Source organism: Callorhinus ursinus, unplaced genomic scaffold (assembly GCF_003265705.2).
Source record: "Callorhinus ursinus isolate GAN/ISIS: 27379988/994484 unplaced genomic scaffold, GSC_fseal_2.0 scaffold10, whole genome shotgun sequence".
NCBI classification, from domain to species: Eukaryota; Metazoa; Chordata; class Mammalia; order Carnivora; family Otariidae; genus Callorhinus; species Callorhinus ursinus.
The window spans coordinates 37,318,108-37,331,762 of NW_027397072.1; the positions used below are offsets into that span (position 1 = coordinate 37,318,108).

General features: G+C 36.2%; 1 protein-coding gene across 6 annotated transcripts in view; it reads right to left on the reverse strand.

Moving 5' to 3' along the window:
• ANAPC1 (anaphase promoting complex subunit 1) overlaps positions 1–13,655 on the reverse strand; it is a 91,871-nt gene that overhangs the window by 57,291 nt on the left and 20,925 nt on the right. For 5 of the 6 annotated variants that reach the window (XM_025868187.2, XM_025868186.2, XM_073897383.1 and 2 more), the window contains 6 exons: positions 12,243–12,383; positions 11,427–11,487; positions 9,312–9,499; positions 3,924–3,998; positions 1,693–1,961; positions 371–462 (listed from right to left, as the gene is read on the reverse strand). In XM_025868187.2, coding sequence (XP_025723972.1) covers positions 371–462; positions 1,693–1,961; positions 3,924–3,998; positions 9,312–9,499; positions 11,427–11,487; positions 12,243–12,383 — 826 coding nt within the window. The remainder of the gene's footprint in view (positions 1–370; positions 463–1,692; positions 1,962–3,923; positions 3,999–9,311; positions 9,500–11,426; positions 11,488–12,242; positions 12,384–13,655) is intronic. The other variant, XM_073897384.1, reaches the window with a different exon arrangement.

Sequence of the window (13,655 nt, forward strand, 5' to 3'; positions counted from 1 at the left end):
AATATCCAATATGGCAGCCACTATCCTATGTGGCTACTGAGTACGTGAAATGGGGCTAATGCAACTAAGGAACTGAATTTTCAGTATGAATTAATTTAAATAACATACGGTTATTGGCTACTGATTAGACAGGTCTAGGGCAAAGCATCCTTAGCACTTGGGGATGGATAAAACTTTCCCCACACACCAAAGAAGTTGTTATCTCTTACTGTAAGTCGGAGATCAAACACTACAAACTGAAATCTACCTGATGGAAAAATACCACCTCTGACTTAGACAGTAAGGTAAGAAATACAGTGCTATTCATCAAGAAAGATACGAGCAAACATCACTCACCATTTAGATAATCTTTAATGGCACAAACACTTACCTTGATCAATTGTGCACACTTGTCCAGTGGTTCTGACAAGTGTTGGGTAATCTCTATAGTAATGATCTACATAAGGCTCCAATTTTAAATCCCTAAAACAGTAAGAGCATATAAAAAAGAAATCACAAGAAAGGTATTAGAGCATTTTCCCCCACAGAGTTAGGATTCATCAGTTCAACTTTTCAATTTAAAAAACTTATGACAAAGAAGATAATCAAATCTAGAGTCCTTTTATTCTATTTCTGGACCTTGAAGTGCCCAATATAACAAACACAGCCCAAACTTTTTGCTAGATAAATTTTATGGAGATTAAACTAGTTTCTCCATTATTTGTTAGTTCTGTTGTCTTCAGCAAGTTATCTCTACGAGCCTCAGTATTTTCTTCCAGAAAGTAGATAAATCCTCCTTCACTCAGTTTTGAAGATTAAATAAGAAATATTATGTAAAAATTAGCTTTAAAAATATAAAACATTATAAAAATGTTACTTATTTCAGAAAGTCATGATTAGAGTTCGGAAGTCATTTCATTACAAAAGAATTTTCATGCTAGTAATGATTCGTCATAAGAGAAACTGACCATCAATTAAAACTGCCACTTTTCAGAAAAGAATTTCAGAGTCTCAAGGAAGAGCATAGAAATTAGAAAGTGTGCTATAATCTTAACTCAAGAGTTTGACATTTCAATTCAAATTCAACTTTATTACCAAGGGTCACAAAGGCTGAAATAGCATCTAAATATGACCTTCAGAATTCAGTGCCGAACACAATCTTATTGTGCATACACTACAAGAGCCTCAAAGACAGGGATAACCACAGACTGAGACAACAAAAACACAGCAAAAAGAACCCTCATCTAGCAAACAATATTCATGTTCTTAGGAACAAACTTAGAAAAGTTTCATCATCATTAAAACAGAGATCATAATACCTACAAATCATATATGTAAACTATGATTGTGTTAACTATACCTCCTATTTGAATTTAGGTATTACTATAAAACAGCAGGTGTTATACAATGCCCACCATAGTGTAGCCAAGTCAGCTTGTCAAAATGAAGAGCTGAACAGGTCACCTCCATTGTTTAAGACACCTTTATGACTTCCCACTAATCTTAGAATAAAGACTAAGAACCCCATAACAGCCCACAAGGCCTTTACATAGCCAATACCTTCAAATACTCTGTGGTTTATAGAAAATGCTCTGGTTTTCTGAAAAGGTAGATTTCAGAAATTTATTTGCAAGGTTCCTATATGATATTCATGGCTGAGATCAAGTCATCTAAGGACCTCTTGGTAGTTTCTAATCTACAAACAATATTTACCTTGCCAACTGAACAAGAAGGCCAACAAGTGAACGAATTCCTTCTCCCATTAGAGTATTCAACTTAAGCTCCTCATAGACAAGGTGAAGAACAAAAAAAATTGCAGGTATATGAGTAAACAGAAGTGTAGAAGAATCCAGAATGAGATTCTGTGAAAAATCCTCATCCTTCATCTGTGAAACTTCCAAAGGACTTAAACATAAAGATCTATTCAAAAGATGAGACTCAACATTCTGGTGGTAGTCTGAATTTAGTAAATACTCCCAGTCCTGAGAAAAATAAAGAAGATATTATTTTTTTTAAATAATGCCTCCTTGTAATGTCATCATTAAAACAATTCAAGTTCTATTTTCATATTAAGTTGGGAAAAAAATCACAATGCTTAAAAATCAGACCCACATCAAAATAGCTAAGCAATTTACAGATGCCAGCAATAGACATTAAGACAAACCACTTTTCAAAACCCATTTGAAAAATTTTAGTCATGCCCTATTAGGAAAGAGACTGAAAGAATCCCACTATTTATAGAGATTGAGAAAGAAAATTAAGATTACCTTAGGTGATTTCTTATGAAGCCAAAAGTAAAGAATAAAAGGTGGGAAGTGTAGATAGGCAAGTTTAGTGACCACTACACTGATCTGTGTTTTGGTAAGGGGAGAAGTCTACTTGTATCCGGTTAGTATATTCATCTATGTTTATAGGATGCTGGAGCTAGCAATTACAACCCAATAACCAACTGAATTTTGTATTCACACTGATTGTACTCCGTTTTCCAAGTACTAAGTCTGTTTTTGTTTTTACTTTGATTTATTACTGTGTTGAGAGAATATGATTTATGCTATTTTCAGGTCCTGGAATTTACTGATGTTTTTGTAAGGTTTAATACAGTGTGTTATTCTAACTTAAACACTCTTGGACCAGATACAGAAAAAACAAACCATAAAAGTAAAAAATCGGTAAGATGAGTAACTAAAATTTTTAAAAATCTGTTCATCATATACCAAGAGAAAATATTCCCAAAATGTACACAACAAAGAACTCATATCCAGAATATACAAAAAACTTCTACAGCTCAATAAATATTTTTAAAAACCCAATTAAAAAACTGTAAAAAGTTTGAGCACAAACTTGACGAAAAGATATATAAGTAGCTAATAAGCACATAAAGAAGTGTTTAACATCCTTAGTCATGAGGAAAAGGAAAATTAAAACCTAAGAGAAACTACTTTATACACTCAAATAGTTAAAATGAAAAAGACTGACACACAGCAAATGCTGGCCAAGATGAAGAACAAGAGGAACTCTCATTTATCACTGGTCAGATTGTAATGTAGTGTAATGAGTCTGGGAACCAGCACTGATCCATCAATTTCACTGCTAGGTATTTACCCAGAAGAAATGAAAATATATGTCCACAAATACTTGTCAATGAATACGGATGGCAGCCTTATTCATAATAGCCAAATAATGGAAATAGCCTAGGTATCCATCAGCAGAAGAATGTATAAATGAACTATGATATATGCACACTACTCAGCAATAAAAGGCACAAACTGCTGATATCTGCAACACCTGGGATGAATCTCAAAAACATCACGCTAAATGAAAGAAACCTTTATACCAAAGATTATGTACCACATTAATTCACTTATATCAAGTTCTAGAACAGGCAAAACTAACTTACAGTGATAGAATTCAAATCAGTGGTTGCTTCAAGAATAGAGGAAGGGAAGGAAGGGAATAATTAAAAATGGCACATGGAAACTTCTGTAACGGAAATGTTTTGTGTTTTGAGAGGGGTATGGGTTACATGAGTGTTTATTTGTCAAAGTTGATCAAACTGTAAACTTCAGATCTAAGCATTTCGTTTATGTAAATTATACCTCAATTTAAAAAAATTTTCTTAATCACTTAAGAATATACCATGGAATCAAGTATGATTGAGAACCTGAATCAGAGAATTAATTAGCAGTAAAACAGCTACAAATCCAAACTCAAATCATGCGTATTATCTATGTTCAGTAATTTTTAGATGATCATTAAAGACAAAAGTATAGGAATAACCAACAGAAAACCTAACATATCCAACCTTCAAGATAACTGCTATTCAGTATTAAAATGAAGTAAAAGGTGTCAGAAATATACACAAATCAACAAGAGTACCACGTCTGTAGATTCTAGTACAAGTACCCACAAATTAATTTGTAGTAGCAAGAAGTAAGAATGCTTACATCATCAGATCCTGTCTCAGAAGGCCTTGCTTTTTTGGGTGCAATGACTGGGGAAAGTGATCCTTCAAAGTCAAACTGAAAGACAACCCCAAAAAAGATAAAATCATATAAATTAACTGATCAACTCAAAGAATTCAGATATCAGCTTCACCAATTATGGAAACTAAGGAAAGTCACCAAAACTCATTTTTTCATCTGGAAAAACATGGTATGAATACTTTTCCTCTCAGATTACTGTGAAGAAGAAATGAAATCATAGATGGAAGGCATCTAGTACAGTGCCTCAGCCCACAGGCACTGCAATGGTGGTTTCCTTTCCTCCCCGACTTCTGTGATGACACAGATCACCACTGCTTTAGTAGAACGCGGATCTTTAGCCATATCCCAAATATGCTAAGTATAACCCAATGTTAGCCAAATGTCAGAACCAAGCAAACATTTATTTAGAGTCTGTCTTGTCTATAGAGGACAGGCTAACAATTCTATGGCAGAGACAGGTAGCTACTCTTCAGAGTTCTCCTCTTTCTCCTGGACCCACAGCCAGGCTACATATCACTGCCTCCCTCAGAGTTAGGTATGGCCCTGTGACAGTGTGACAATGAATGAAAGTGGATGTTAGGGATGCCTGGGTGGCTCAGTCGGTTAAGCATCTGTCTTCAGCTCAGGTCATGATCCCAGGGTCCTGGGATTAAGTCCCGCATCGGGCTCCTTGCTCAGCAAAGAGTCTGCTTCTCCCTTGCCTGCTGCTCCCCTTTCTTGTGCTCTCTCTCTCTGGCAAATAAATAAATAAAATCTTAAAAAAAAAAAAAAAAGGAAAGAAAGAAAAGAAAGAAAGAAAGAAAGGAAAGAAAGGAAAGAAAAAAAGAAAGAAAGAAAGAAAGAAAGAAAGAAAGAAAGAAAGAAAGAAAGAAGAAGGAAGGAAAGGAAGGAAAGGAAGGAAAGGAAGGAAAGGAAGGAAAGGAAGGAAAGGAAGGAAAGGAAGGAAAGGAAGGAAAGGAAGGAAAGGAAGGAAAGGAAGGAAAGAAAGGAAAGGAAGGAAAGGAAAGAAAGGAAAGAAAGGAAAGAAAGGAAAGAAAGGAAAGAAAGGAAAGAAAGGAAAGAAAGAAAAGAAAGAAAGAAAGAAAGAAAGAAAGAAAGAAAGAAAGAAAGAAAGAAAGAAAGAAAGAAAGAAAAAGAAAGAGGATGTTATCACTTCCAGGCCCTGTTCATGAAAAACTCCTGTGTATGCTCCTCCAGGCACTTCTCCCTTGTACCTGACTGACAGAGTCAACCCCAGGGCAATCTTTGAAGCCTCATGTTGAAGATGGCAGATACTCCATCAGCCTGGGTCCCTAGTAACTGTGGAGCCTGTTCACCTGCTAAGTACTGTTATAGGAGCAAGACTTACATTTTTATTGTGTGAGCTATTACGTCTTTTGAGGATTTTGTTATATACAGCCTATCCTAACTAATACAGTTACATAAAAGCACTTTTCTCAAAGTTCACTCTTACTCAGTTCCCCCGGCATCACCTTTGCCACCTCTGCTACTTCACATGGGCACTGAACTACCAATTCATCAACCATAAGCCCATAAATGGCAATGGCTATTTTCCGATGTTTTATTATAAAAACTTACATATTTGTCAATCAGTATCACTCATATGAAAGTTGATTTCTATATAAAAACTAAAGATAGACAGCAACAAAGTAATTTTTTAAAGCTGAATATTTATATTACAATATTTCAATATTTAATATAAGACATTTAAATATTAAATATAAAATGGAATAAAGTAGCTTTTAAAACTGAGTAATTTTTAAAACTGATGAGAAAAGGTTTTCTCGTAAAGCATTCAAAGAAAACACAGTCCAACTCACACACAATACTATCAAAAAACAAAATGACAAGAGTAAAATCAAAGCAACAGATGCCATTTGTTAGCTATCTCACCTAAACCTTCAACCAAAACTTAGCACATATGTGCACACCTACATACACACATTCTCTCTCTCACATATTCTAAGTACCACAATCACAAAGAATGTCCTTGCTATAGTTACATTTATAAGACCTAGAGTTATGAAAAACGACAACAGAAATTATCTGATACAGACACCTTTGTGGCATATATGGATCTATTTTATTTTCATTATTTTAATATTCTGCAAGTTACCCAAACTTGTTATACGCTTCTGTAGATCCCTGACCTTTATCATAAACTGACGTAAAATACTTATCTGCCTTCTCCTGAGACTGTCGATTCCATGAGAGGAACTATCTTGCCTAATGAATATCTGAAAAGCCTGGCATCATGCCTGGCCTTCAGCAGAGGTTCAACTTCTAACTAATGAAAATATGACCATCCTGAAGGACACAAAAAGTTAACCCCAGATGCAACGATTCACAGAATGTGAGAACCACAAGGAAACATCATCTGGTCCAGTGCTCTCATTCAACACATCAGTAAATTACGGAAGGCCCAAAGAAATGCCAAAATCATGTAACTAGTCATTGGCAAAAATTCTGTACTCCCTACTCTCCACCCCATTATTTAAATGAAAACAAAAAAGGACATATCTGAACAAAGCAAAATTAAAGCCAATTGCCATTGAGGACCACTTCATCCTGAGCTTTGATATAAGGACAAAAGAATAGCAAGGGTTTAATTATGCAGTCCTATAAATAAATGTGAAAGCAGCTCAGCCTCAGAACTGATTTCCTTATTCCCTCTTTTAGGACTCTTATCCAATAAATAAGTCAGAGAGCCCCATCCTTCTTTATGAAAGAAAAAATGGTAGGTGCTCTGTCTTCCCCCTAACATGGAAACCTGAGGGGTACCTGTTTCTCCGCTAGAGGATGGAGCACAACACCCTGTATTCATCCACAAGTTCCACAGCCCAGTAACACACAACAACTACACAAAGCTGAAGCATTGCAGAAATCCTTAGTTTCTAGTAAGGCTCAATTTCTTCCTATTTAATGAAGAATGGGAAAATGTGGAATAAAGTAGTTTTCATGCAACTATTTAAAATAAGAAAATTGTCCCTATTTCCCCAGGAAGGTTTTTCTCAAGGAAATTTCAGGAGGGAAATTCTTTCATATGATAAAACAAACACAAATTCTTAAAAATAGTATCTCATTCAGACGTAAAAGAGCATTCATTCCACAAATTCACTGAGCGTCCATCTATGCCAAGCACTACTATAGGTCCTAGATAGTGAACAAAACTAAACAAAAATCCCTGCTTACACAAATTCACATTCTAGAAGGAAGAGAGACACACAAGCAATATAAATAAGTAAAAATATACGGCATATTTAATTAGTGCTAAGGGAAAAATAAAACAGGTAAAGGGGATAAAAAGTATGGGGAGGGTAACAATTCCACATGGACAGAGCAGGCTGCACTGAGGTGCCACCTGAAAAAGACCTAGGCTTGTCTTATCTGGGGGAAGGCTTTTTCTCCAGAGTTAACAGCAAGTGCAAAGACCCTGAGGCAAGAATACGCATGGTACGTTCCAAGAAGAGAAATGGAAGCCTGTGGCGGGGGGGACAATGTGAGCAAGGCAGGGATGAGGAGACAAGATGAGAGGTAAGAGAGGGATGGGTCATATGGCACCTTGCAGGCTTCTGGCTTTTACTCTGAGTAGGAAGGGAAGGTACTGGAGGATTCTAAGCAGAGTGACATGACCTGACTTTGTCAGACTGGATTACTCTGGCTGTTGGGCAGAGAAGAAAATGAAACATAGGCAAGGACATGAAATGTGAGTCAAAAATTAACAACTATAAATGACCAATGAGAGGGGCTCCCGGCTGGCTCAGCCGCTAGAGCATCCAACTCTTGATCTCAGGGTCCTACGTTGGGCATGGAGACTCCATAAATAAATAAACAACCAATGAGAATCTGAAAAACCCATTACCATTTACTTAGACAGGAATAAGAGAAAATGTCTCACTAAGTTGGCAAAGGTTCACCACACCACAAATCATCACTATGCTGAAATGGGCACTTCTAAATGAAGCCAGTGAGAATGTCAACTGGGCAACCCTTTTTGAAAATTATTTGACTTAGTAATAGCTCTTCTAAGGTTAAGTTCTTAGGAAATGACTAGAGCTGTAAAGATCTGTGTTTGCAAATTATTCCTAATGAGAAAAGAAACTGACTTAACAATGTTCTATTATTAATTGTTGGTTAATAATGATAAAACCACATGGCACCTATTAAGATTATAAAATGGGTTTTGCCTAAGAATTTTTTTTTAAGATTTTATTTATTTATTTACTTATATATTTGACAGAGAGAGAGAGCACAAGCAGGGGAAGCAGCAGGCAGAGGGAGAGGGAGAAGCAGGCTCACTGAGCAGAGAGCCCGGTGCGGGGCTCGATCCCAGGACCTTGGGATCATGACCTGAGCCGAAGACAGATGCCCAACGACTGAGCCACCCACGCACCCCAGGAATTTTTAATGATATTGGAACTTTTCATTTATATCGTGTTTATCTAAAGGGCAATACAAAGATATTCAGAGTGGTTATCTGAGCAGTATTATTTTCTTCTTAATTCTTCCATTTTCCAGATTTCCCTCAGTAAGAATGTACGTTCATAATGAAGAAAAAAATGATTTTTTAAATGGATTTACTACTCTAAGACTAAAACGTACAGCTGAGCTACCCAGACAAAGGTAAGTGTGTTCTAGAATGATTTGTTCAGAGTGACCCAGGCAAGGTTGTCCTGGAGTTATCTCTAGAGCCAAAAGGAATCACCAATACCGAAGACACTACTCTGCTGGTTTTGTCAATAACCTGTTAAAGGTCTGTAAGAAAGCTTCTGGGGTGGAGAGAGAGGGACACAGCTTCACATCATTAACAGAGTAGATACTTAGGCTAAAGCCCTTTAAATTGCCCTCAAATCAAACATTCCTCCCCAAAGACCAAGCAATTTGTGTATGAAAACAGCATGGACTACAGAGAAGAACACTAAGCCATCGTTCAGAAGACACAGTCTAGGCCCTGTTTTGAGCAAATCACCAGTCTTTGTTCTCTCTGTGATTCAGTTTCTTCATTAATAAAAAACCAAGATGATTACTACTAATCCTAGCATAACTTGCAGTCATTTTACAAAGATGAAATGAGAAATTATAGTCAAACATGCTTTCCCATGTTATAAAACTCAGTATTACAATTACCAGTAAAACATTATCATTAAATATTAAATGACATGTGATTTACCATATAGATAGATAGACACAATAAGCCTTAGTATTATTCCATTTTGTTGATTAAGGTCTACCTAGTAGTAAATTGATCTGTTATGTACTCTAAATACTATATTACCAATTATGCAAACATTACATTGGTAACAACAGAATAACTCAGAAAAAAAAAACAAAACAATTGTATGTACTTACATTTCGGGTCCATGCTAAGCGGTCTGTGTTATAACCCATCATGTTCATGAGACAAGTCACAAATAAATTCCACTCGGAATGATAACTGGGTCCTCCTGGAGCACTGTGGACACTGTACCACTTGACAAGCATCTGAACAGCTATTTCCTTTGGCAGGATAAACTTAATTGCTTGCAAACATGTTTGCACTATTAAAAGCAAAGATTAATTTTAGTATGCTTCCCATATGTATTTCTTTTCCCCTTTTAATAAGAAAGTTTTTTTTTAACCACTTCTGTGTAAAGGCCAATTACTCTGAAAAGAGAACTATCATTACAGAGCCAGCGGGACGCAAACATTCCCTGCCGATGACTTAAAACTTAAACCAGCTACTGAATTCAACAAGGATTGCAAGAGGTCTTAGGGCAGCTTTCAACCCACTGATTTTGGGTCAGAAATAAGATAACCAACAGTCCAGCTTACCTGAGACAGAACTGATTTATACCCACTGCCCCAGCAATGACTAATAGCTCCCCATTTTGCTCTCAAAAATACTCCAGTTTGGACAATAAATTAAAGGTCATTCTATCAAAAACATATAATTTCTACATGAATAAGTTTATACAAAATACTGCTGAAATACGTCAGTAAAATATGCAATACTCAATATATGCAACCTCAAATAGCAATGCTTAACTATCATTAAAAGATGTTCTCAATGAGTTAACATTCCTATTAACCAAAACTTTGTAACTTTTAATTATTTCTGACACCATTCACTTTATAAATGTTTTACGTAACGGATCAGCCAATACTACATAATTGATACCTTCCTTAGTGACTCAGTGCCATTGTAGAAATATCAGTCACAGTGCTACACTATCATGCTGCTGCACGGAAGAGCCCTGGGTCTGCTTTTCGTAGTTAAATGGCCCCAAACTGCAACGTTTTTATATTCTCACATCTTCTTTAGAGGATTCCCCTTTTCCCTTCCCACTGCCACTGTCACCAGGCCCATCCTCAGCAGCATATCCTTTCTCATCAATTGGCTATGTGTGTACACATACAGCAAAGATTACAGTCAAATAGAATAAATGTTAGAAAACCAAATAACCAAGTTTGTCGTGGTTGAATCCAAAACAAGTGTAAACCAGATACCGCCTGAGGGGCTGAGGGATGTTTATAAGTAAAGTACAGAAACTTCCAAGTGAAGTACAGAAACTTATGTGACTTCTATTTGGCTATGAGAGAGTAAAGATTTTACTCCCCTTTCATTTATTTTATTTAGTCCATTATTTGTTTTTATATATTTTGTTTAGGCTTATACTTCTAAGGTACATGGCCTTGAAATTATTGGCTAAATACCTCTTAGAAAAGCAAGGTATCTCTATACCTACTCATTGTATCATTTTACCAAACCAATGAGAGAAATTTCCTAAAATTAAAAAGTCATTCTACCCTACTTACCAAATTCCAGAAATCACACAATCTGCCAATGTTTTGCTTTGCCACTGAGATTTTGAAACTAATAGATGTTATGAATTTTCTTATACATTCTTAACTTACGATTGCTGACAAATCCTTTCAATTCTAGTTTTACTATTCTCTATTCAGAAATATTCTCTTAGTATTTTCCAAGTTGTGTTTCAATAATAACTCAAGCAGACTCTAATTTTATTAAAATACACCTGACTGTATTTTGACTATAACATTAAGTTTTATTCAATTTGGCAATTATGCTAATTTCTCAATTTATATAACTGAGATATTTATTATATGATTAAAAGCCATCACATATGCCAAAAACTGTTTTAGTTGCTTAGGCTTCCTTGTTTCTCAGATTTTCTGGCAAGAGGCATGTCCACTCACTGCATGGGCTTCTTCAACATAAGAAATCTCAGAGAAACAGAACTAGCACATCCTTCAAATATACCCCTAGCCTTAGAGCACACATGGAGTAGACACTGAAAAGTGCTCCCCAGCTCTTCACAGCTTCTCTGCAAAGTAAAAACTTCAATCCCATGGCTTCAAAAACAGCAAATTTTTAAAAATCCCAATTTCTATTGCAAATCAGCAAATACTACAAATCTTATCAAACTGAGAATACATGGAAGTGAGGTCTGACCTCAATCATACCTAATTCAGAGGCGGCAATTTCAGGAATAGTGATCCTAACCATGGAGCCGTTACTCAATTCCTAGGGGAAAGAACAGAAACAAACAGGAGCATGTAAATAGAATTTGTGCATTCTAAGTCTTTGAGTGTCTTAAAAATGGCTATGCTTTACAAGACTGCCTGTCAAAGTAAAATTCAATAAAATAAATAAAAAACAAGTATTTTTCAAACGGAACTGAATACTTCCAAATTTCAGAAACTGTAAATATGCTTATTTAAAAAACATTTCCAGGGGCACCCGGGTGGCTCAGCTGGTTGAGCATCTGCCTTCAGCTCAGGTCATGATCTCAGGGTCCTGAGATAGAGCCCTGCGTCAGGTTTCCAGCTCAGTGGGGCGTCTGCTTCTCCCTTTCCCTCTGCCTCTCCCCCTGCTCCTGCTCTCTCTCACTCTCAAATAAATAAATAAAATCTTTAAAAATAAATAAATAAAAACCATTTCTAAAAGTTCTTGTTTTAATGAAATGTTTAATTTTTACACATAAGTCACCATCACTAAAAAAGATTAACTTTTAATGAAAAGACAAAAATTCTATCAATATAAAATTCAACTATTTAAACAAGATTTGTTTTCCATGATTTTTAAATAATAAAGCAACTATAGAAAAGTTAAGAATTAAAGTAAAATAGTACAAAAAATGACACATTGCAAGAGATTTTAAAAATCATAAAAAATGTTTGTTTTCATGATTCAGACAAAATCCTGCATTCTAATAAATTTGAAATGACAGTCATATTTCTTAGAGGGCTACCTAATCTTCTAAAAATAATTATACCTACCAGAGTTACTCTGTTACGGACAGGATCTCTTATAGAATGAATATAAGTTCCAAGCTGCTGGAAAGTACAATCCTCATTATAGAAAGAATCATGAAGTTTTGAAGAATCCCTTAGTTCTGGAACTGGGGAGAATAGAACCACCTATAAAAAGTCATAAATACAACACACGTGAAATATTTTTTGAGGAATTAAGGATAAAGAGATCTCTATTTGTACATGGTCTAACAACTGTACGTAATGACTTAAAATCATTCTGCTCTGGGTATGATGAAGTACCTTACAGCAGACCAAGATCCTCACCCAAAGCAACTAGAAAAGGTCAGTAAAACAGTAAAACATCTGATCAAGAGCACTGGAGAGCTATGGAGACAATCTAGACCTGAGGGGCCAAGATCTAGGAGAGAAAGAAGGGAGTCACAGGGAGGCGGCCCAAAATTCTTACACTTTTCCTGCTCTTGGCATGTGCAATATTTGGTGGGGATTTGGTAGGGAGTATGGATACACTGAGTGTGCAAGGAAGGCCAATGCTAAGAGGAAGAAGAGATAGCAACACTTCTGGCAATCTTAAAGAGCTAGACACACATAAACTATAACTTGAGGCAGCCCAGGCAGAGATGACTTGAGGATCTAAGACCCCAGAGGGAAAGGAGAGCACTGAGAAAGCAAAGAAACAAGACAGGTACATAGTGGTATCGCCCCTACAGCCAAATGCTTGTTCTGAAATTATGAGAACATTTACTTGCTCAATTGCAATTATGCAAACAAAAAACTTAAATGATCTTAGTTACTAATTACATGCAGATGCTTCCAGCTTTAGATCCAGTCCTAACCACTGACCCTTTTTATATTCCCATAATTCAAATTATAGGACATCTCTAAGTGAATAGCTTGTCAACACTGACAGCCCATCAAGTACAAGATTATTTATTATATTCAAGCTTCTACTCCTACAGCTGCCACAAAAACTGAGCTCCACTGGTCCTGAATCTAAGTCTAGTTGCACAATCAACCAGAGACGTGGAAAGCCATCGGCCAATGTGTAATACAGTGATCTTGTGACCCCATGGCTACCACAAAGATACTAATCATTCCTGGGTTAATGGAATTCTAAGAAAGTTAGGAACCATTTTACATTATAAAAGACAAAAATTCTTCCAAATCACACAAAACCCTGACACTTCTCCAGCTCCCTTTTGAAAGTTCTGCAAATGTCCTGCTTTGAGGGAAAGAACTCAATGCTGCACATATTTAAAAAATAAAACCAAGGCCTAGACATTAACCAATACAATTAATTGCTTACACCAACCTTCACTTTCAACTTTCCCTAAACATCTGCACCCAAATGTCTCTCAAATACAGACCCCCTTTCTCCAGGCTTCCTAACTTGGTAAGCATGAGTGTCCACCTAGCTTG